The sequence below is a fragment of the Manihot esculenta genome, chromosome 8, assembly GCF_001659605.2.
Source record: "Manihot esculenta cultivar AM560-2 chromosome 8, M.esculenta_v8, whole genome shotgun sequence".
In the NCBI taxonomy this organism is placed as follows: domain Eukaryota; kingdom Viridiplantae; phylum Streptophyta; class Magnoliopsida; order Malpighiales; family Euphorbiaceae; genus Manihot; species Manihot esculenta.
The window spans coordinates 34,066,370-34,091,562 of NC_035168.2; the positions used below are offsets into that span (position 1 = coordinate 34,066,370).

Below are 25,193 nucleotides of genomic sequence, written 5' to 3' on the forward strand. Positions count from 1 at the left end.
CATATTTATTTATTTTCTCAAATAAGAATCTTTGTTTGACATGTCTTTAAAAGCCTTATGTTTTGTCTGCTCACTGTACAGCTTAAAGAATTATCTCTTCAAACTAATGACAAGACATTCGTGGATGCAAGGACAAAGCATTCCCCATGAGCACTGATAATTTTTTGATACACGTATATGTCCTGGTAACTACCACAAAATCAATGGTCTGACCGATTAAAAAACCAAAAATCAAATTTCTAACCGATTTAATTTATGGTAAAACAAAAGTTGAAAGATTCTGTTATTTTATATTAAGATTATAAAATGGCTTTTTCTCTTTGTTTTCTTTATCAAGCCATTATATGCTTGGTTGGTTTTGATAATTAAAAACAAAATAAAAGCCATTTTGAAATAAAAATTATTTAATTTTATGAAATTCTTTAAATACAAAATAAATTATATCTCATCTTATTATATTTTGAAATTTAAAAAATAAATTTATAGTAATTATGTAAATTTAAGTGAAGAGGAATGCGTTCTTTTCTCTTATTCTTTTTCTTTTGTCTGCTAATGGTGCCAAACCAAACGGTCATTTAATTCTCCCGGTGCGCATGTGGATAGAACTGTAAAGTGACTGGACCAACTTTTCTCTTTCACGTCATATCACCGGACTGAACTGTCTCCTGTTGAACCTGGGTCTATGATAGATTCGGCCTGTCCCACGCATCCGAATCGAGATTTGAGACGCTAAATCGACTTGTTTAAAGAGGACTTGATGGATTTTGATCAGCATTTTTCTCTTAGTTTTGGTCTCATTACATACAGAAAAAGTCCGGCGGTCATTCACCTTCAAACCTTAGAATAGATTGTAGAGTATAACCTTTGAAAAGAAAAATAAGAAAAGTAGATAGAGAGATGGGTAGTGGCTGTGATCACCATGATTGGAATTGGGAAATGGGTAGAGAACTAAAGAGTAGCAGAAGAATCAAAGCCCATATTTAAGCTTTTCTTGTCTTGTAATGGAAGCAAAGATTCACTTTTTTTTTTTGTTTTTCTTGGAGACTTTTAACATTTTCTTAACCCTTTTTTGGTTTCTGTTTTTATTTGCAAATATAGAAAAAAGCTAACTTACTTTCTTAATTCGTAATGCAACTTAACTTTAATTTACTAATTTAATTTTTCCTCAAGCAATGAATATCTTTCCATTGAAAAACAAAAGATAGGCTCATATGCTTTATGCTTTTTTTTTTCTTATAGCTAGAATTCAAATGGGGAATAAATTAGTGTTACTTTCAATTTTTATAAATTATTTTGAAAGTTAAAATAAAAAATTTAGGGTAATAATGTAATTTTATTAATTAAAATACATTTTTCCCAAAATCCATTTATTTTATCTCTAATTTATTTTCTTCTCAAGTCAGAGAGAAAATAATAATGATAAAATAAATCTCTATTTTAATAATTGAACAGTGATAATCTCAATTATTTTCCATAGTTTATTTTCTTTCCTTTTGTATTTTTCAAACATAGGCTTAGATTGAATGTATTTTCTAAAATTCCCATAACTCTGGTGCAATAGTGAAAAAATACATGGTAAAAAATTTTAAAAATTTAAGTCACAAATAAAAGAAATAAATCTTTGGGTTTACAACTGAGGAAGTAATTAATATGAACACAATTTGAAAAGAGAATTAATTAAGCTTTTGAGTGATGTGATGATGAGGTCAAGAGAAGAATGATTTCCACTAGCTAAGCATGTTGGAGAGATCTTTCTCTTTTTTTTTTCCTTTTTTTTTCTAATTTTTTTTTTCACACGAAAAACGTGGCGTGAATTTATTCGATCCGATTTAATTTTAATATTTATAAAAATTAAGTTAATTTTAATTAAAAATTAAATTAAATTAAATCAGTCTGATTCGATTTGATTTGATCAGTTTTAACTTTTAATAAATTTTTTAATATTTTAAAATTTAATTGAAATATTTTAATTTTAATATAATTTATTTTTTTATATTATTGAAAATAATATATTATTATAATTAATTAATTTGGTTCAATTTTTTTTATTTTTTTATTAAAACTAAATCAAATAAAAATAATTAAAATTTTTAAAATTAAAAATTAAAATGAATTCAAATAAATAAAAAATTTAATTAAAATTTTAAATTAATTTAATTTAATCAATTTTTCAAATTTAACCGATTAGCCTAATTGTGAGACATACCATTCCAACAAACCATTTGTAGACCCAAAAGGCAAAACATACACAGACAAAAAAGAACAGCAAAAAACCACACCACTCGCTCACTCACTCGCATTCATCTTGGAACCATTCCCTTTGTCTTTTTGGGTGGGCCCCATATGTATGAACTAACTTCCATACAAACTTTCACAACTAGAAGAAGAAGATTACAAGATTTGTAAAGAGTTGAAATTAATATCCATTGTAATCATTTCAATGTAATAATTGTGAGAAATTTAATCAACAAAAGAAACCCACCTTCCATTCATTCTCTATATCTCATTTGCCTCACTGGTTTAAGCCAATGGAGCAGAGTTTTCATGCCAAACAAATTATAGTGTGTTCAATTTATTTTTTTATTTATATAAAAAGCAAAAAAAAACCCATGAATGTCACTAAGCAGAAAGTGAAAAACTGGTAGATAAGGGAAGGAGGAGGGATTAGCTAGGGTCAAAATCACCTTTAGGATTTGTGTAGGATCCTAAATCCTTCCCTTCTTTCCACCAAAAGTAAAAAAAGAAAATATTCTGTTTTCTCTCAAATGTGCTTATTTTATTAAGGTGCACATGTCTATTCAGTGTAAGTGAAAATATTCAATTATTTTCGTTATAAATCAAATAAATTAAAAATTAAATATTTATAAAAATCGAGATAAATTTAATAAAATAAAAAATTAATATAAATTAAATTAATTTGATTTGATTAATTAAAATTTTTAATAAATTTTTTATTTTTTATATTTTTTAAATATTATATAATTCAATTAAAATATTTTAATTTTATTTAAAAATTTAATTTTTTTATATTATTAAAAGAATAATATTAATAAATAATCGATTCAATTCAATTTTTTCATAATTAAAATCGAACTGAATTAAAATAACTAAATTTTTTATAAAATAAAACTAAATCGAATAATTTATAAAATCGAGTCAAATTTTTTAATTAATTTAATTCGATCATCTATTTTAATTTGAATTAAATACTACTTATTTTTAAGAGTATGTATTATTTTTAAATGAAAGTGATAAAAATAAATTACTTTTTTTTCATTTTAAAAATAAATATACTAAAATAAATAGATAATAAATTCGACTTTCTTACATTTGAAAGTGAATCAGAAGGTAGATATTTGAAACATTAGTTTGCCCATGTACTTTAGGGCATTGAAGGGATGACGGTTCCGATATTTAATACATATAAAAAAAAATAAAGAAATTATATATTGGAAAGGTGGGGCCAAAAAGCAAGACACCTGCAGCGCGTGCTTAGTCCCATATAGACCTGCACGAAAGAGACCGGCAATGCGGTATGTATCAAACCGTATCCAACTGCATTAATTAATTAATTAAAAAAATTAAGTTATTAATTAAGGAATGAAACCAAATTATCATAGAGAATATAACCACATTCCATTAATTTAATTCCTTCTATTTAATTAATTAATTAATTTTTTATATTATAAAAATTAAACAATAATTTTTCCTAATAAATTTTTACCATGAATTATATGCATGATTAGAATTTTTTGGTCGCAGTCGAAAACAAAAAGAACGATTCCAAAAACTTCCAACGGCACCATTTAGCAACGGTCCACTGGCGAAACGGCAAAAGCGAAGCCGTTTTGGCGGTCTTTACAGCTCCCTAGTCCCTACGAAAGAGAGCTCCACGTAGAAAGCTGCTTTTTTTTTTTGGGTTTTGACATCTGACCACTTGCTATTCGGTTTCACACTCAAAATTTTTCAATCCTCAACAACTGGCAACTAACCACCTCTTCATAATTGGGAATTTTACTTTGATCATTGTGCTGCTCTTCACTCCTCAGTCTTCCCTTTAACTTTTGGGTTAGTTGCACAAAATAAATAGAACTGCACCTCTCCTCCACCTATCTATATTCAATTCTTACCGAGGAATAACCATGTAATAGCTGATTTTTATCGGATTTAAAAACCCAAAAAATACTATTGAATTATTTGATAATAAATATATTAAATTTAATTTTAAAAAATTTATAAATAAATTTTAATTTTTATATTTTTATATGTGCTGATGCACAGCTGGCTTATATGATGTATCGAATAATTTATTATTTTTATATAAAATATTCAATTTTTAAACTCCAACAACTGCTAACTAACCACCCAATAAATAATAGGCACTTGATGATTGTGCTTTTTTTTTTTTTAACTTTTACTTTTGGGGTAGTTGTAGAAAAGAAATAGAAGGAATTAGGAGCTTCGGCTATTTATCATTCAATCACCGAGTCTGAGTCTGGAGGATCCAAAGAGTAAACAGTACCATCACTGCCCCACCATCCAATATATTTTTGCTTTTTTTTGTTTTTTAAAATTATATATGCGTTATAATAAATCAAAGAACAATATTTCGAAAAAAGTATTTCTTTTATTTATAATTGTTTTTATTATCTCAAAATTAATATTTTTTTAAATAAAATTAAAAATGAAGTAAAATTTGAAATCACTTAAATTTTTTCAAATATACTTACTATCAAATTAAATTGCTTATTTTTTTAAATATACTAATATAATTTTATTTTTTTAAAAAAAATTAAAAAATCTCTTAATATTTAATAAAATTTAATTTATTTAAAATAGAAATAATTAGAAAATTAATAAATATATTTTTTGATATATATGAAAAAATAAAATAAATAGAAATTATGAGAGAAAAATGTATTAATTATATATTTATAATTTTTTGCACATATAGAACATATTATTTATGGAATAATATTGAGAGATTCAAATGATAATTTCTTGGCTGGTCTGTCTGAGTATTTCACTAAAGTTTATGAGCTAAGTTGATAAATATTTTATTTTAAAAAATATATTTTCCGTGAAAAAAAATGCAACCTTATTTTTCTTTCCTGATTTTGGAGGCGATATTCATAGTGGAAGTAATGGAGAAAGACAAGTTGACAATCTCAGAAATTCTTAGTAGAAATGAGTGGGGAAGAAGATTGAAGGGACAGCTTTTGTGAAGAGCTAACCTATTTGGAAAACAATTGAAATCTCTATAAGCTTTCAATTTATACCACAAAAACATATTTTTAGTCCATTCATTGATTGTATTAAGGAAAATAGAGAAAGGAGATGGCATTGGTCACATGTGACCTTTCCTAAAAAAACATTAACTAAAATTTAATTTAAATTAATCAAGTTATATGATGAGTCATGTGAATTAATTTAAATTTAATTAAAATTAATTTAAAAAATTATTATAATAAATTATAAAATTGATGTTTTTTTTATCTAAAATTAAAATTTTGAGAAAACTCATAAAATTTGAGTATTTTTGAGTTAATAAACTTTAAAATTAAATGAGATTTTTTTTTCTCCCTCATTCTAGTTCAATGATTAATATAATTTTCTTTATATTTTACCATCTCTTATTTCATTTTTTTTCTCCTTTATTTCATTAAAATTTAAAATTATATTATTTACATATTTTCGAGTAGATAAAATTAATAATCAAGATTCGAATTAGTAAACTTATTAAATACAAATATATTTTAATATGGTAAATTTACCCCTAAAATATTAATTTTATATTTTAAAATATCAAAATTAATATTGCATTCAATACAAATAAAAGTTCAAACCTAACCTGGCAACCCTCACGTCACCCCTTCAATATTCTTCTTCTTCTACTACAGTCGCAACCCATCTCCACCTTTTTACTCCATTGGCATTCTTGTCATAACAATGGTAGGCCATCTCCAGGCTTTGCCTATCCAAGACCCAACACTGCCAGCAAATCACACACCATTACTACTTGCTAGCCTTACCATGTCCATGGCCGTTTCCAGCTGGCAGCTGTAATTAGTTGAAGAACAATTTACTCTCCTCACAAAAATGAATTTCTCAAACACAATTAAAAGATTTTCAGCTGTCTGGTGGTTCTCGTTTTCAACATCTTTGTAGACGTGCATGTTTAAGGAATAACCTGTCCTGATAAAACAATAAATTTTTTCTTTTTTCTTTTTAGTTTTATTAACAATAACACATTATTTTAAACATTTAATTAATGACACGAGAATTATTAAAAAATCACAAAATTACAAATACGTTTATTTTACCAAAAATTTTCTGGCAACAAAATCAAATGGACCCATTCCAAATTAAGCCCAGCAATATCAGCTCTCCTCCCAGCCCACCCATCACAGACTCATCTCCAACTTTAGCTAGATTAACTTGATTGTTATGGTTTAATGGCAAAATCTTGTTCATTTGCTCTCCGATACAGCAAAGCTGAAGCTTCCACCCTGCATTTATGAATGAAGGTTGGCTTTTGGTTTAAAAAAACTGGAAAATTTGGGAATTTCAAGTATATTTGTCCATTAATAATAATATCCCATTAATTCTATAGATTTTTTCCACTCAAAGATGAAAAGGCTTGTTCATTAGTAGAAATATTCATACAGCCCACCAATCTAACTACCATCAATGGCCTAAATATACAAAAGAAAGGCTTTCTAATCAGAAGCCCACTAACATAGAACCCTAACAACCCGAATAATCTGACCCAATTCCAACCCGGATAAGCTATCGCGGCCACCGTTGAGCACTGAAATTTCGGTGTCGAAACTCTTTCTACTGTAATGGGAGAGATATTCGGATTCTATAGAGTTGATTCTATGTTTTCTTCCGCTCAATTGAATCGTGTTTCAAAATCATGGGAAACAGACAGCGCCTGTGATCCGGTTCAGAGAACCGGGTTAAATTAAGTGTTACTCCTTGTCTCCTTCGATCTTCAATCAGCCCCCACCGTTGATTTTGGTTAAAATCTGACAGCAAAACTTTGGGCCAAATCCAATGCTCCATATGCCATACACGTCATACGCTACCACCAAACATATCGACCCAATCCCTGGAGCCCTTATCCTGCGAACACTCTATTATTGACACTCACACACTTCTCTCTCATCTATCACCGCCATGGCCGCCGAGATACAGCCACCGGAAGGCCCCATCGCTACTATCTCCACAGATGCTGCCACAACTACTACAGCGGTTATAGCACCTGCCGAACCGGAGAACGTCGCCCCACCACCTCAGGCACCAAAACGGCAACGCCGACCCAGCGTACGCCTTGGTGAGATCGGAGACCAATCGACCACTTTCTCCTATGACCCGCACGTTCGCCGTACCAAGCATCCCTGGCGTCTCCCTAAAGACTCCTCTAAATCCGTTAAGGCCCGGTCTTTAACCAACCTTGTTAACGGCAATGATAGCTATGAAATCCAAGAACCAGAGGGAACCAATCAAAACGGTGAAGTAAATCTTGATTTTGGGCATCGTAGAAGAGTGAAAAGAGCGACGACAAAGAGAGTGAGATCCAATTGGATATCCAAGGTCGAAGAAGGAGGAGCTGAGAGAGATAGTAAAGAAGATGTAGACGAAGGGTTTAGGGATTTTGATCAGGACTCTGATAGTCTGTTAAAGGAGCAGAGCCCGGTCCATTCTATGGATAACGTAGCGCTTGATATGTGGCATGGGCATAGGAGAACTGGCACGGGACGGCCTAGGGTTTCAGAGACTAGGGAAAACGACGCAATTGAAATGGATAATTTTCCGGAATCGGATTCCAGGGACCGAAATTGCAGTACGGGCGAAGGAGTGAGAACGTGGCTAATTGAATTGGGCTTGAGCCGATATGCACCGGTTTTTGAGGTACACGAGGTGGATGATGAGGTTTTGCCGTTGCTAACCTTGGAGGATCTAAAGGATATGGGAATAAATGCTGTGGGTTCCAGGCGGAAACTGTACGCTGCAATTCTGAAGCTTCGCAAGGGGTTTCCGTGAGTTTTTTTGGACATATTTTTCAGTTTTATCATAAATTGTGCAACTCTTTTACTCATAAAAGGAAGGGGATAATGAATGAACTGTGATCTTTCTAACTGCTAATGCGAATATAGTTTTGTAATTTTTGTTGTGAGGTGATAACTTTTGGTACTTTATCCTGCCTTTGGATTTACATGATTAAATATTGTAATTTTGCCTGATTAATTAAGGTCCATGTTAATGGCAAACTAATCGACAAAGATAGAAAGTTGATATTTTTGGATGGTTACGTTATGCATGTTGATGTCAGCAATGCTCAGTTTCATCTGTTATTCTTTTATCGAGATGATTTTTTTTCCTATTTGCTATACCCTTGAACTGCAACGAAATCTATTTCTCATAGGAAATCTGTTTAATTCAATGCTGTCCTATTATATTTCCTTGTTGAGGAGAGTGTAGGTGATGGATTGCTCTTTTTTTTTTTAATTATTATTATTATTGTTTTCTTTCTTCTGTTTGAGTAACTGTTTGCATTTTACTGATGTTGTGTAATTGTGCGTTATGTTCGTTGATTTTGCCTCTTGCTCACAAGGGTTAAATATCTCTATGCTTCATTATTATCCTTTCTTAGTTCTTTCACCAGTATTAGTATGACTAGTGTTCATCACATGCCAACTACTTGCAAGCTGTTAGGAATGTAAGTGAGCTATGTGAGCCAAGGGATGCCAGTGAAGGGAATAGTTATAGATTAGTTAGATGAAACTGAATTGGTTGGTTGTAACTGAATAATGAGTATAAAATATTATATAAAGTTATATTGGACATTTTTTTATGAATAATGCAAATTATTTTTCTCTCCTCAACATCTGCTCTTCTCTCCCAGTCTCCCCTTCTTCTTCTTCTTGAGACTTCTTTCCTTCTCTGTTCTTTTTCCCTTTTTCTCTTCTATGGTTCTTTCCCTCTTCTATTCTGCATTCTTTAACCTTCTTCTCAGTTTGCAGATTAGGACACAAGCGTGGAGCAAAGAATCTAAGTTAGGTCATATATTAGTAGTTCAGCTCCATTACTTGTACTGGTGGGCCACTGCTCCTTACAGAGTGAGTTTGGAGATTTCAGAGCAGCTTTAGTATCCAAGCTGATCCATATTTTTTCTCTAAACTAACCTCGCGCTTCTCTTGTGTTCTACCAGTCGTTGTGCCTTTCAACCATAAGCCTTTGATCTCTCAAAACAAATGCACACGTAAGGAAACCCCTTTCCCATTTGAAAAGCGTGAACCTCCACAGCAGGATTCTGTTACTTGAGGAGTTCTTCAGATGTGCCATTGTCATAGACATTATCCTCCATCCTCAAGGGTGACTTGTCATCTCCACTTAGAGTGACTTTTTTTAAAATAAAAAATAAAAAAATTCAATTTCCAGTTTATGCCTGATAGGAAATGATCCTATTTGGGCTAGGTTCTACGTCAGTATAAATAAATAATCTATTGTTTCATCTACTTAGTTATTCATTAAAATGATCTATGTAAGTAGTGTTTTGCATTTAAATGCAAATCTTCATCGAGGAATTTTAATTTCATAGCTATTATAACTTCCCCTTTAATTCAGTGTTGTGTTTTCCATTGTCCCTTATTTTGATCTGTTAGGAAATATGATTATATGAAGTTAATGATTAATTGAGTCTATTATTTATCCAGACTTAAGCTTTACAGAAGTAAATATCACATTCGTAACTGAGAAAACTAGTGGGCATCTATGTGTGCTGTAGGAAATTGCAAGTTCATGGTATCGCTTATGGTTCAGGAAGGGAGTAGAAAGTGCTTTTGCATATCTTGGGCCATACATTGCTACAAGGGAAGTAAATCCATCATTTTTTTTTGTCAGGGTTGTCCTATCCTGGAATAAGTCATTGAAACTGTACTTGAGAAATTATCAATTTGTTAGAAATAGACTTTAATTCTATCTTCTTTGAGTATTATTGTTTTTGCAAGTCCAAACTATTGCTAAGCTGTTATGCACTATTTGGCTTTTGATTTATTCTGATTACATTGTGATATCCATTCTTTCTCTCTCTCTCTCTCTCTCCTAGGTTTATCTTGTTTTTCTCAATATTGTTGTGTTTTTCTCTTAGAAATTGTCTTGATGAATTTGAGAATTCTATAACATACATAAATAATTAGGTTGGTTATTGTAATGAATGAATTTTCCTTAGGCATCCCACTTTTGAGGGCTTGGCTATTATCTTCTTTTTCTTTTGGAAGAGCATGTGTTGATGCCCTCATTTCATTAAATGGTTATATTTGGTAGTTAAACATAGGAAGCAACTGAATTGAAAAATAATGTTGGGCTACTGGGCTTCATTGGTAATGAGCCGCTATGGAATGATCGACTTTTCATGAGTAGACTGACATTTTTACAAACGCTGATATAGATTATGGCTTAGGTGTTATGGAACATTTTCAAGCTTGCTTAGAACGTGTTCTTGGTGGAAAACTATTTGGTACATCCTAAATGTGAGTTAAATTAGGAAGTTCCAAAATTTGGTTCAAGTCATTACTTCCAAAATTAGGTTCAAGCTTACTTGATGCTCTATTTTTGTTCTAGCTCTGGACTTGAACTTGCATCTTCAATTTTTGGATAGAGATTTTCAAGCTTTATATGCTGATTTGCCTAGATATCTCTCTTATCATTTACAGTGGCTTATCTTATTTACATACATGTCCAAAGCTCCATATGGAATGAGATGACTGCATTTATTTCCTTGGGGATGTACATAATCTATTTCCTGATGACTATCAATGGACCCACATGCTTCCCATTGTACATGGGCATGCACAGAGTTTTGTTTTCTTCAGGTTTTCAGAACTAATCAGTGTGGCCTGCTGACAACTGGATCTGCGCAAGAGGAATTGCTGTCATGTTAAAGACCTGTGAATCATTAAGGCCTGAATTTTATTAGTGTATGTGCTGATGAGAGTGTTAAAATTTGTCAAGCACAGAGAGGACCTTATCCTGCTGAGCATTCAAATTCTTATTTCTTGAGATTTACTTTATATGATACAGAATGTAGTGGATGTTTGTCTTGCATCTTAAAAGTAAAAGAATGTGACATAATTGTAAACATTTTTAAAAAATGGGAAGGTTCTCTTTTCTTTTTTCCCTATCAGGCGTTGTTCTATTAACTTGTTTGTTTATGGAGCTCCGAGTGTAGAAATGAAGGACCAACTGTCATTCTACAGATACTCTTCTCTCTAAGTATCGAGAGAGAGAGAGAGAGAGAGGGAGTGTGTTTTTCTCTGTGTTGGGTCTCAGGTTCTAAGGGCCCAGGTCCCTTTCTTCTGCAATTTCTTATGGCTGGGGCAGGGGCGGTTCATTTGCTCCCGTCTGATCGTAGGTTACCTATGGTTTTCTTTTGGTTTTTCTCTTTTGGTGCAGATTGTGTTTCAGTGTGTGAGTTTATTTCTCGGATTTGGTTTGATTTAGTTTGGTTTAGGTTAGGTTAGTTTGTATTGGTTGTGCTCGCTTATACTTGTTGCATGCAAGACCTGCGTTTTGCCCTTGGATTGTGTGTTTGTTGGATGTAGGTTGGGTTTCTTAGATATGAGCTTCTCTGCTGTCAAGATCTGGTGAAAGGCTGACCTGTTGTGGCTTGTGGAGCATTAGCCTTGGAAGCTGCAAATGAAGGGTATTACTTGAAGGTTGCCATTTTTGGACAAAATGTCAAGTTTCGAAAGCCATGCAACATTCGGCCCTTCTTGCAATTTCCCATCTGTTTTATGCTTCATATCAACTATAAAATTTAAAAAAAAAAAAACAAAAAAAACAAAAGAAAAGAAAAAAGTCCCCTTCTTTTTTTTATAGTGAAAATATGTCCTGCAAGTTTCGAGGTGATTTACTGATTTTGACAGTAATCAAAATATCAAAAAATATGAAATTCTATTCCTTTCCACTGTTATAATTAATTTGTTGAAAATAATTCGACTTCCCAATAAAATTTGAACCTCATTGTCTCAGCCCAATACTAAATGGTGATGATTTTGGATCGACTTAGTTCTATTAGAATTAACTGTATGGGTTGGGTTGCTTAATAGCATGACTCTGAATGGATCAGGCTGAACCGATTTCAACATAAGATTGAACCGAGTCTGAATTAATCTTATACAAATATATAAACACCAAGAAATAAATTGATTTTGTAATTTCCAATGTCTTGATATGTGTGTGGAAAGTGTATCCCCAAGCTGAACTCGCCCACCAATCATAGCTACTAGAAAATAAATATTTGTTTTTCATAAAATTTTGGGTAACTTGTAGAATGATTCTTTTTCGTCGTCTCCGTAGTTACGTTTGAAAATAGATTACCTCACATAATGATTGTGTAAGCCTCTGGCAATACCACACAGTAGGCCTATTACTTTGTTCTTATTATGAGGATCCAAGATTCATTTCTGCATCGTATCACAGCCATGGCGTGACCTAATCTGTCTCTCTTTTATGGCATATGAGTTGAAGTTAAGCCATCTTTTGTTCATCTCAATCCATGATATTATCTTACAATATGGTGATGTGGGATTACAAATCTTATTTACAATGGGAACGTAGACCAGCTTCTCTCTTGATCAGCCATTATCATAATTAACCATAGACTTTGCAAAGCCCACATGGCTACCACTTATATATTAATTAATTATATTTGTTCATGGGTACACGTCTTGATTACTATTGCATTAGCATACCTTGTGTTAACTAATCTAATTATTAATCATTTATCTCCATTATTTCACATATGGGATTGAATAATTTTATTTCCTTTCGAGCAAACAGTAGTATTTTTTGAATTTTTTTAATTAACGTGAGATTTTTATCAAAATTAATTCGATTCGATTTTACAAATATTAAAATTTCAATTTTTGATTTATTCAATTCAGTTCGATTTAAATCGAAATCAATACTCAATCTTTTGTATTTATGACCGAATGCTTTACATTTATAATTTTACCATGTTAAGATTTTTTTTTAATGGTGTTGAAGAAGTAAAGGATAATGACGTATGCCCTAGCTGACAGAAACAATTACAATTAAATATGAAGTTGGCATACATTAATTTAGGGTTATGTTATTTACCCCAAAAGCAATGTACACATATCATTTTGGGGTACTCCAAACCACTTTTCTCCAATTAGAGAATTGAATAATAAGAAAGGAAAAATTAATAATAAAAAAAAGAGCCCATTAAAAGAAACAATAAATTAAAAAGAAAAAAAAAAGAAGAAAAAGGGTTTTTGATAACTTAAAAATGATACAAGTGATGAGAAATTAAAAAAAAAAAAAGAATTTTATGTTTTGATGATCAGTTATGATGATGATGAGTCCTAGCATAGTGCAGCACCATGACATGATCAGTGGTTGAGGAATGTGGAAGCAAAGTGACTCCTCCTTCTCTTGGGCTCCATATGTTATCTCTTACATGCTGCAATGTCAAGAAAGGTAGCAGCTGTTGCCCTCTACATGTTATCTCTACCTGCTTTTTCACCATTTTCACATTCAAAATTTGTATTCTCTCTTCCATATTATTCTAAAAATTTCTTATCTAAAATTAAAATTTAAGAAAATAACAAACAAATATCAATTTAATAAAAAAATCCGACAAGAAACCAGCAAAATATGAATTATTCAACCCTAGAAAGCAACTCTTTGGTCATTGTCATGGTCCATTTCTTCATCAACATATCATATCACTTCAATAGTGAATTGAAAGCTAATTCAATCCTCATCTATCATTCATGCAGATTTTAAGCTTCTGCAGAATTGTCAATCATTTTTTTTGCTATTTTTACTTGTTTTGAATTCTAAGTTAATTTTGCTATCTCTCTTCTTTTGATTAATATTAAAATTTTACTTACAAATAATGAAATATTCACTTACAGATTTAATCCAACAGTAAATATATTTGAATAAATATGAGAGATTTTTGATTTTTTTTTTAAATTTTTAATATAAATTAAAAAATATATATAATAAAATATTCATATAAAATATACATGTGTAGGAGGATTTTTAATTAAAAAAATGAAATAATATTTTTAATTATTAATAAAAGATATATAATTAAAGTATTTGAAGTCATGCTTTGTCACTACTACTCAATAGCTTACGTCTCTCTCTCTCTTTAACGTTTACTTTACCCATAAAATTACTCTCAAACTTTTTCTTTTCATTTTACTCCAAACAGATTTCTTATTTCTTTTTCACATTATTCTTCTTCTAAAGGGTCAGCGGTCAGTCATGGAAATCGACCGTTTAAAGGCTGCCCGATCTTTCCACGATCTTTAAAAAACTGCCCGATTTCAATCATTACGCGACCCAACCAGACTTTCCTCCTAAGCCAAAATCATCACCTTATAGACTCTATACTTTTTTTTTTTTTAATAATCCCCAAATATTCACATAATTTCTAATGGATCCAAAAAGAATGCCCACGATCTAATATTTATATATAACTTCATAGAATTTCTCTAAATTCCTCCACGAAATAAATAAAGAATTTAAAAAATATTTCATGCACGTCTGCTTCACGTTGCTTTCTCATATATCTTTTCCATTAAAAAAGTCAAGAAAAAACAAGAGAGAGAAGGTCAATATATTCCTCTCCATGAACCACCAGGGTGAGATTATCACAAGCTGATGCATCATCGTTTGACATGGAAAAGGAGAAAGATAAAAGGCTGAGAATTTCTCTTTTTTTTTTCTTTTTTTGAATTTTAATATTTAAATTTTGCATGCATATCAACCACCAACTATATAAGGCAAAAAAAAAAAAAAAAAAAAAAGAAATGAAGAAGTTGGAATGATTGGGTTGTGGATTTAATGGGTTCATGCATTGCTTTCCTAGGACGTAAAAATGGGAATGAGTGGGTTTTGATTTTATTTTAATTTTGGTGTGGTTGGTTTATATTCCATCAAAGTGCACCACTTCTAAGCTTTAAATAAAAAAAAAAAAAAAAAAAAAAAACATCTTAGTCCTCCTCCTCGCTCCTCAGTTTAAACACCAATTAGCTGTCGGGAAATAAGCTGAGCTGAAGTAAACGAAAGCGTGACGAAACGGGAGAGAGATAACGCATGCAAAACGGGGATGCGTTCGATAATGACACTATCCACGTGTCACTCTTCTACACCCTACGATATCATTTCTTGATTCCTTCACACCTTTTTATATTTTCTTTTTAGTGTTTGTCAACCAGGCCAAGACAATCCCATCCTGGTTCGACCTTTTCTTTATCATACAAATCCAGAAGTCAATGCCATTTTTATATATTATTATTATTATTATTATTGGAAGAAAAAAAAAAAAAAGAAAAAGGAAAGATACCTACCCACTCATCAACACATCTTTATTGACAAATTCCATCAGATTCCTACATGTACAAGAAATTCTCTACGTATTGATTATGCCAAAAAAAACATCATTAAATGAAGGCTAGTGTCCTAAATTTACGCTAAAAGAACCCCAGAAAATACTTTATGACAATTATTTTCGTGGAAAATGAAATCTTCCACACCCATTTAATAGGTCAGCATGGGCAATACTCATGGAACAAAGTCCCCATCAGCAAGTTATTTGATTAATTAGACAGGTCATCACCTCCACCCTTTGCTAAATCAATGCATTTTCCTAACCATTAAGACTAAACAAAATAATTCTTAAGTTAATCTATTCTGTGCATAAAAGCAAAGAAGAATGTTTTTATTTAATCATTTTTTTTAAAAAAATTGCATAGAAGAATGTTGAGTGTAAGACACGTCCATTGATAATTAGAATTAAAAATATTAATCCTATCCATGTGGATCACTGGGATATGATTAGTTGTGTGAAGAATATACAAATTAACAAGGAAAATAATATTTTATAACATCAAAGGGAGAAGAGAGACAATTAGAAAATTGCATTCAAATTCTTTGGTTGTTGCATATGCCTCTCTCTTAATTTCCTTACTTCATGGCATGGCATGAAGTGCAAGAGTTGACCTAATTGATAATTTATTACCACATTAAACTAGATTATGTAAAAACAAAAATGGAAAGTTGATTACGTCATGGGGATGGACACTCTAATCTAAAGATTTAAAAAAAAATTAAAATTATGTGTATATTCAACTAATAAGGCCATGTTTGTATAAACATATATAAAAATATGGGTTACTGGAGATTTGATCGTTCCATGCGACGAAGTAAACGGAAAGGAAAAGGTTTTCAATTTTGTTTTTGTTGTTATTGATGGGTTTCTCTTCCTTTTTCTGGTTGTCTCCTCCTTTTTGTCCGTTGCCCTAGAAACATCCCTACGCATTGCTATAGCCGTAGAAGACAAGTGATATATAACACACTCTTATAGATTTTCCTTTATTCCTAAGAGATGTTCGTATATGCATCAGAAGAACAATATATACAAGTTTTATGTTTCATTTAGTTCTTGTGTCTTGCTATAGTTTCTCAATTTTAGATCGATTTTTTTTTTTTGAAATGGGATCGAGGATTAGAGATTGGAGGAGTAGAACATGAGATCTCTCAAATTTATTTAAATACACTTATCAGACTAAGTGTGTGAGTGCGAATTTTAGATCGATTTATCAATAAATTTTAATTTATTGATATTGAAATCATTTACGTGTCGAGTGATTTCAAGTTTAAATTTTTTTTTTTGTGTATTTCTATATTTCTATTGAAAAAATAAAATGAAAAGATAAAAAAAAAATTGTTGTAATTTAAAAAAGAATGCTTTTCTTCAAAGTAAATGACAGTATCATCCCTCATTTCTGGTGGAAGGCTTCTCTCCATGAAAGGATATTGAATTGAATAGGTTCAACTCACACTATCAGATTAAAACAATTTATAAATATACTCTAAATTTGAAACATTTCTTAATTTTTCTTAAACTAAACGATTAATATTGTCTCTTAGACATGCAGAAATCTTGATTAATTTTGTTCTGCATCACGTGAGTAGCCTTATACATGAATTATCATCGTAGCTCTCAATTATTATAAAACTTTAGTAATAATTACGAAAATATATTAATCTGCAAAATCATTGCCCACCACAAAATACCCACATGATATTTCTTTTTATTTTTTGAAAAAAAAATTAAGTGCAAATTATTTAACACTCAGAGATAATCGACCAAGCTTCTCAATTCCCTAATATAGTTTGTAACTTTATCATTCTTAGCAATTCTGACATATACTGCCGGGAGCAATCGTTGTCCCTTACAGGTAAAAAAGACAAATTAATTAATAATGTTATGAAAGATACTTAGAGATAATCTAGACTCATCCTCGACTATGTCTAACGTACGAAGGATTCTCATTTCCCTATAGATTTTAACAGTTAATTTCTCGTATTCAAGTCCTATAATGCTGCATGATACAATCCTAGCCATACATATGAAATATAGTAAGATGGCTAAATGTTTTTACGTGTGTCAAGGATGAAAGGCTAAAGAGGGTGGTAGGTAATTTTCTATATTATCTTATAAGAATCCTAAACCTTTAATCTCGACCGATATAACTAACTAAACACAGAGTTTATGACCATTTTAGGAGATTTATTACCTTGTTTAGACGGACATTTACTTGTTAAGACCATGTTTACAAGAATAGATTATGGCCTAAAAGTTTAATGATCCAAAAAGAGAAGATAGCTACCAAGAAAAATACTTGCCACCTAAAAAATTGATATTATCAGACAGAATAAAATGCCACTAGACAAGAGCATTTAGTTCTGCTGTTTCTGTCATTTCTCTAACCCCAATTGTGTCCGTATTCGTCTAATTAAAATTACTAATTAATATTAATTCCATCAATTAATTACCTTCTCCATTTTCTCTGTGTTTCTACTTCTTATCCAAACTCGAGCAACTCAGAAATGTAAAATGAAAAACCATAAATAAGCTGCCATGCATCCACTACATGTTTATGAATTGGGATATACACGGAGAGATGCAGTTATGGGTATAAATACCTCTGATTCGCTGTCCAGTCTCAGCTTGTTAACCAGATACTTCATTATTAAACGAACTGTCATCTTCCCATCTCTGAAGATTTTAAATGTAAAAGAAATAAAATGAGCAACAATATATACACGGCAAGGTTTCTTCAATTCCACTATTACATACTTAGTTCAGACTGACCCTAAAAAAAGCTAGAAATGGAGGAACCAGAAGAGAAGATGAAGTATGTTAATTACTTGATTCTCAGGTAGCTCTTGGATATTTGAGGCAAGAACGGTTCTTGGGCTCTGCATTCAAACACCAAACGCAACCCATTACAAATTGCACTATGGTTTTAAAAATAATCCAAAAGTAATGAGAACTAATTTTTTTAAGAAAGAAAAGGAAGAAAATGGTGGGGCTAAAATCTTTGAATGCGCTTTCTTATTTGCACTTACTGGTTTTGAGACGCTTGTAGTGTAAACCAAATCCCAGAATGGGGTCTCTTTGGAGGATCAATGACTCTAAAGTCTGAGCTTGGTCCAGCAACATCTATTCCACTATGGACTTGAAAGGGACGCGAAAAATAGGACCCCAGTGGCATCAGAGAAGAAGAAGAAGATTGAGAAGGAGAAGGAGAAGAAGCCATCGCTATATTATGAGTCATAGGCCTAAATGCCCAGTTAATATCTTGGGGGTGAGGATACGTGGAGCTGCTTCCTTGTTGGTGTTGAAAGAATAAAGTAGTGGTATAGCTACTGCCTCCTGCAATACTCATCAGTGGCCTCGCAGGAGCTCTAAACTCAGCAGGAACATGGAAAATAGGGGAGCTCAATGGCCTTCCTTGATGCGAGGTGCTACCTGGTAATAGATCAAGCTCGATCAATCCTCCTCTCGTAGCCGTTTGATCCAGTTGATGATGATGATGATCATGCTTGCTTTCATGGCTTGTTGTGCGACCACCTATACTCAATTGGAGCCACCCTTCATCTCTGTCTTCTTGAATATTATCTTTGGAGCTGGAGCCAGCCGGTTCATTAAGACTGTTAGTTCTTGATTCATCTTCAGCCATGGGAGGATTAGGCACTAGATCAGATCCTAAGCAAGCTTCACTACTACAATAGTCATAACCTTCTAATCGACTCATAACACCAAAGCTATCAGAAAAACCGCCTCCACCGCCACAACCACCATAACCGCCGTGAAAAAGAAGATTTTGTTGTTGTTGTTTCTGTTTTGAAAGGGTTTGAGCAGGAACCATGGTCATATCCGAGAACCCAGAAACCCGAACAGCCTATATCGACGTAGATGGAGATGATTGAGATTGTCGATCTCAAAACGAGCCATGGGTTGAAAGGTTAGCAGAGAGGGAGTTATATTGGAAAGAGGGATCTATAGTTTTTGCCATAAGCATGAGCTAAAATTATAGAATCAATAGAGAGAGAAACACCCATTAACCAGATAAGGGTTTTTATTTGCTGCTTCATCGTGAACATATCCGAGGACAACAAGGAGAATAAACCTTGCAAATCTCACTTTCCATTAATTCTCTTTGTTTGGAAGCTTGTGGAGATGAAATACTTGCAGAAGAGGGAGAGAGAGAGAGAGAGAGATGGTGGTCAGTCAGTCAGTTATCTTAAATAATAATAATTATTATTATTTATATATATTCTTAGGGTAGTCGAACACTTCTAATATATTTTTTTTCCCGACTTTTGTTAAGACGAAATATATGTTCCACCTGTTTTATAAGGGTTATCCAGCTAACAACTTTAGGGCATGTTCCGAGGATAAAATTACCATAAAGGCTCATTCTTTTCAGAATATCTCATAAAAGGTCCCTTTCAGCTTTAACTGAGGATTAGGAGTTGTTTTTAGGACAAAGCTAACCCACAAAAACAATTATACTCTGTGAATTCAGACAGCTAAAGACCGATTCTGCTCTTTTTTCTCTTCGCCATTTTTGGGTCCCCTCAGCTTGAAAGATTCCACGCGTCTCTCCCTTTTTCAAATATAATTAAGATCCATCCACCGTGTGAATATTTTTCTGTTCATTTTCCATGTGTGTGATACACATGTATAAATATCAATATGTATGTAATGACGTTGAGAAAATGGACAAAAATTAATGGGTAATTAATTAAGAAATGAAGCAATTAAAAATGGGAATTTGGCATGCATGATGATGATGGTGTTAGCTCACAACTCGAGAAATGGAAAAAGCACAGGGACGTGGGCAATGTAGGACATTCTTTGCATAAGCATGTGCCTCCCACCCTCCCTGCAACAACTGTACGGGAAGCTTTCATTTGTCAAAAAATTTCTCTTTCTCAATTGGTGACACCCATGCCTGTTGCTTCTGCTGCTTAGTTATATTACTAGTTTATAAACACTTTGAAAAAAAACTTAAATTGGGACAATGGTGGCTGCTTCCTCCTGCTGTGTTCCTTCCTGAAAAGCTGCTGATTCTCTTTCCAGCCCATCAAACATGGTCTTTCTCTCAAACACTTTTCTTTTGTTTCGAAAGAAACAAAGAAACTTTTCATTTTTTCAAAGATGGGTCAATCAACGAATTCTCTAACTGAAACTCTGTATATGGAAGGGATTACACATGACATGCCATTGGAAAAAGCTCTTTCTTGCGTGCCTATATTTTTGATAGTGGGAGCGTTTTCATCCATTGATGAGACAATTCTTTTTCTTTTCTTTTCTTTTCTTTTCTTTCAAGATTGGAAATTTTTCATTTTCAAAATCAAAACTTACAGCAGGTGGATGACGCTGTTACAAAACCTACAGAGCAGTAAAGTCTACCACTACTCTTCTAGGATTTATCATTACAAAACCAACTCATTCAACACAAATATCAGATCATCAGCCTACTGATTTACAAAACACAAACCAGCAACCAAACCAATCAGTTTTCTCAATTTCCCAGATATTTTCCATTTCTTGAGTGCTCATCTTTCTCTCAACTCAACTACTTTCACGTTTAGCTTCGCATTCGTACAGTAATATGCAGATCATTCATATACATATATGTACTAGTAGAGCAATTGTACGTGTCTTATCTTTTGTTTCCTTAATTATTTTTTGTCAAATCGTGGTCTTATTGTTTATAGATGCCAACCAAGTACCATGTAGCTGTCCTGTTTATTCCGTTTCTTCCTTTTGACCTGCTTAATGGGCGACTGCAGGCCTACAGCTCATATGGCCCAATGGACTTAGAAAACCATATGACTTGCATTTAAGGCTTCATGATTAATTAATTTCATTTTGGAGTCTTGTTAATTTGTGAGAGATTTACTATTTGATCCTAAATATTACAATTATTTATAATTCAGTCCTCACATTTTTAAAAATTAATTAAAACATCCCTCATGTCATGTTAGCTATATAGTTAAAGGATTGAGAACCTTTTTAAAATCCAAAATTACCCTTGCAACCATTAGCTAATTCTCTACAATCCATCACAACACATCTTTTAAAAAAAATCATAAAATATATGTACATGCCTAATTTTTTACCAAAACCCATTGTAGTATCTTCTTTCTCAATGAACCTTTCAAAACATGGATATATCTTAGCCATGGTTGAAACTCAGCACCTCACACATTATAGCAAAATCAAATATGAAATGTTTCATTCACAATAGAACTGAAAAATCTCCTAAATTTCAAACTGATAACTTAAAATCAAGATACAAATCAACAATCTTAACAAATTAACATTGGAAGTATTATGGTAATTGGTAGAGGCATGATTATTGACAATGATGTTAAAATCTGGATAGTGAACAGATGTTGATATTGCCATGGGTATTCATCATTGATGGTTTTGATGTAGAAGAAAGATAAGAATGAAGAAGCCAAATGCAGATGTCAAACAGCGATTGAGGAGCCACGATTGATGTTGTTGAAGTGAATAATGAGACTGATGATTAGAGTTGTTTATGAAAAAGAGTAACCAACAAAGAGAAAAAGAAGAAGAAGGCCGTTGAAAAAATGAGAGAAAGAATTAGGATAAGAATGAAAAACACATGGAGAAAGAAAGATTTAAGGAGCTTAAGCAGGATAGGAGAGAGAGAATAAAAATGTTAAACAGTTGGTCGATGAAAATTAATTAAGAAGATAATGGTAGTTTAATTTTTTTTTTCTAGTGAACTAATAATGGAAATAGACGAAATGTCTATCTAATTAACAAAAGTAAAAGTGAATCTTGTTTTAAAATACAGTAATTGACTTGTAAATAATAATAAAATTTAAAATTAAATTATAAATCTTTTAATTATGTTACGTGGTTAAATAATTTATATAATGAATTCCGACCTTTATATGGGAATGATTTTTAAATGAATGATTTTTTTTTTTAAGGTTTAAAATTTTTAAATTTATATTTACAAGAGAGTGAGACTTTTTTAAATAAGATTTTTAGACATTTTTTGTAAAAATCTTCAAAAACCTTTAATTTCAACCTACTAAATTTTTTTTCTTTAAAATCTCCAATAATTTTTAAAAATTTTCTTTTTCTCCCAAACAATATAAAATTATTAAGATTTGTCTTAAAAAACTATATTTTAAAAAAATTTTATTTTACTATGCTTCCTGCCTTCTAAATGGAATGTAAATTTCTATTTAATTTTTCTTCCAAATGAGACCTTTTTTTTTTTTTAATGAAATATCATTAAAAGAGATCATAACAGCTCCAAAAGATACGAGTGAGGCTCAAGGACTTCATGAAACGATACAAAGCCTAAAACCCAAAAACACATGACCCAAACCTAGACCCTGACAAAACCAAAAGAGAAGCTGCTTCCTTCGCTGGTCACTCCAGCAGCCTTCTCTCAACAGGATACTACTGAGAAGGTTGGAGTCCACAAAAATGTAGCCGCAGTCACTCGAAAACTCACTAAAGAACGGGAAACCAACCACTACCGTAAGGAGAAGATCAGAAGCCATCTAGACCAGAAGAGAAGAATGGATCTTTCAACAATGGGGACATGCAGCACCAGATCGTGGCTCAGGCGGAGAAGACTCGACGATATAGGGAGGGAAGAGCCGCTTTCACAATCATTTCGAGAAGTCAACGCTAGGGCTAAGAAACACAACTCAGTATTTGAAACAGAGTCGACAATTGGCACATATCCGCCGGATTCACTGAAACACCCAGATATGAAGAAACTGAAAAATAGAACACCCACGAACCATAACTGGCAGGACGTATGAAGGTTTCCTCGATGATGCTCATCCTGCCAACGGAAGAAAACCAAAACAGAAATTATTTATATTTCCCTTTGACGGGAAGGAAGCATACCCACATCCGGGCAGGGGCGGCCAGCAACTCCGGTCAGAAAGGCCTACTGTCTCATAAAGGAAACTCGAAAACGAGAGAGTCACTAGCCCTTTACCCATTAAGAGTTGGTAACTCTCTCTCTCTCTTTCTCTCGTATCGCTGTCTTTTTTTTTTTTTTTTTTACAATGCGAGAAGTACTACATTAAAGGGCTCAGATCATTACAATAAGGACCAGGCCCACATTCAGACATACAAGACCCGGAGCCCACACTCAGAAATACAAGACTCATCCAGAAAAATCAACCCAAATCGCAACTCAGACATGACAACGAACACAAGCTTGTGAATAACATGACAAACATGCGAGCACTCAATGCAACAAGTGCCTCATCAATGTCGGCCACTGACGGTGGTATACCCACCTCAAGCAATGAAACCAAAAATAACACCGTGAAAATAGCCACATTCAAAAGAAAAAGATAGCCAAAAAAAAGGGAAAAAACATGAAAACAGCTGCATTCAAAAGAAAAAGATAGCTGAAAAAAAGAAAAAAAAAAAACATGAAAAGGAAAATTCAAATCCAAATGGGCACCAACAAGAGGAAGTAACATGCACTGCAAACCCAAAAAAACAATAGAGAAAGCGATCCATAATATTCATGTGCAGCGACACGAACCGACAGAGCCGATGGAAGAAGAAGACTAACTCATAGTAATTTCAATCTATTATAGTTATGGAGCCACATGAAAGAGTTAATCAGAGATTTCTAACGCCAATTATCGCTAGTTCCCTTTTATTTCGATGAGGAGCCGCTCAGTCCACATCAAAAATCAAAGAAACAAAATGAAATTAAACAAACACGCTCTGAATTTTTTACTATAGCAACCTCACATGTAAACTCAAAATTTAAAAAATGGATTTAAAACAAATGAAAAACACGAGTAGAGGAATGGCCGAGGTGAAGGGACTTCCCCGCCAAAGTCGTCTTCTAATTTTACCATCTTTCTATTTCTCTCTTTTTTGTTTTTTTAGTCTTATAAAGTAAAATAGATTTATCATGAAACAAATTCACCGATGTATACATAAAGTGTAAAATCTTTTATGAATATCTCTAAATTTTGATAATATACTGACACTTCATTAAAATATATGTTAGACATAGAGTTTGCTCTTAATAAAAATCTCCTAATGAAAAAGATAAGCGTCATTAATTACATAAAATTTTATGATATAAATATAATTGTTAAAAAAATTTAATTATATATAAATGTTTAAAAAATTACGTCATTGCACTCATAGATTTAGTCTGGTGATAAGTAAATTTAAATAAATTTGAGATATCTCAGATTTTACTCCTTCAATTTTTAATTTTATTTATTTAAAAAAATTATGTCATTATATTTTAAATGAACTAATCTAATTTGATGGTTCGATTCGATTTTATGTTAATGGATTTAATTTTTTATAAATTAATTTGATTTAATTAGTTGGTTTAATTTTTTACTAAGCGATTCAATTTTTGTAAATCATTTTAATTTTAATTTATTTTAAAATTTAATTTTTTTGTCTAATTCAATTTTAATTTATTATAATTAATTATAATAATATTATAAGTATTTAAAATAAAGATGAATTACTCTAAGAAGTTTAGGATTAACATAATATTTTTTTATTAAAGATGAAATTATTAGAGATTTGGATTAATTCGATTTTAATAACCATAATCAACACAATATTTACATAGTTAATGACATGTTACACGTAAATATTATTAAAAAATTTTTTATATAAATTTATTAATATATTTTATTTTTTAAAATAAATAAAATAATAAAAAATAAAATTATTTTACTGAAAGATATTTTTAAAACCGAAAGTATGATACGTTTGACCTTTA

The 25,193-nt window shown here is 31.9% G+C and overlaps 2 protein-coding genes across 4 annotated transcripts; one reads left to right on the forward strand and one right to left on the reverse strand.

Annotated features, from left to right (window-relative positions):
• The first annotated feature begins 6,786 nt into the window (after positions 1-6,786).
• On the forward strand, positions 6,787-11,188 carry LOC110620491. 2 transcript variants are annotated; one of them, XM_021764253.2, is made up of 2 exons: positions 6,787-8,045; positions 9,794-11,188. In XM_021764253.2, exons 1-2 carry the CDS (start codon positions 7,183-7,185, stop codon positions 9,837-9,839), a joined length of 909 nt encoding a protein of 302 aa, XP_021619945.1. In that variant the 5' UTR covers positions 6,787-7,182; the 3' UTR covers positions 9,840-11,188. The 2 variants fall into 2 exon arrangements, 1 of the variants encoding a protein (XP_021619945.1); XR_006351634.1 differs by having other exon boundaries at positions 6,789-9,125; positions 9,218-11,188.
• A 1,909-nt stretch (positions 11,189-13,097) lies between these two features.
• LOC110620628 (protein LAX PANICLE 2) lies at positions 13,098-19,649 on the reverse strand. 2 transcript variants are annotated; one of them, XM_043958798.1, is made up of 4 exons: positions 18,466-19,649; positions 18,265-18,315; positions 18,040-18,112; positions 13,098-13,549 (listed from the first exon to the last, which is right to left on the reverse strand). In XM_043958798.1, exons 1-4 carry the CDS (start codon positions 19,272-19,274, stop codon positions 13,376-13,378), a joined length of 1,107 nt encoding a protein of 368 aa, XP_043814733.1. In that variant the 5' UTR covers positions 19,275-19,649; the 3' UTR covers positions 13,098-13,375. The 2 variants fall into 2 exon arrangements, with proteins under 2 accessions (XP_043814733.1, XP_021620121.1); XM_021764429.2 differs by having other exon boundaries at positions 13,098-13,546; positions 18,466-19,648.
• Positions 19,650-25,193: the final 5,544 nt, after the last annotated feature.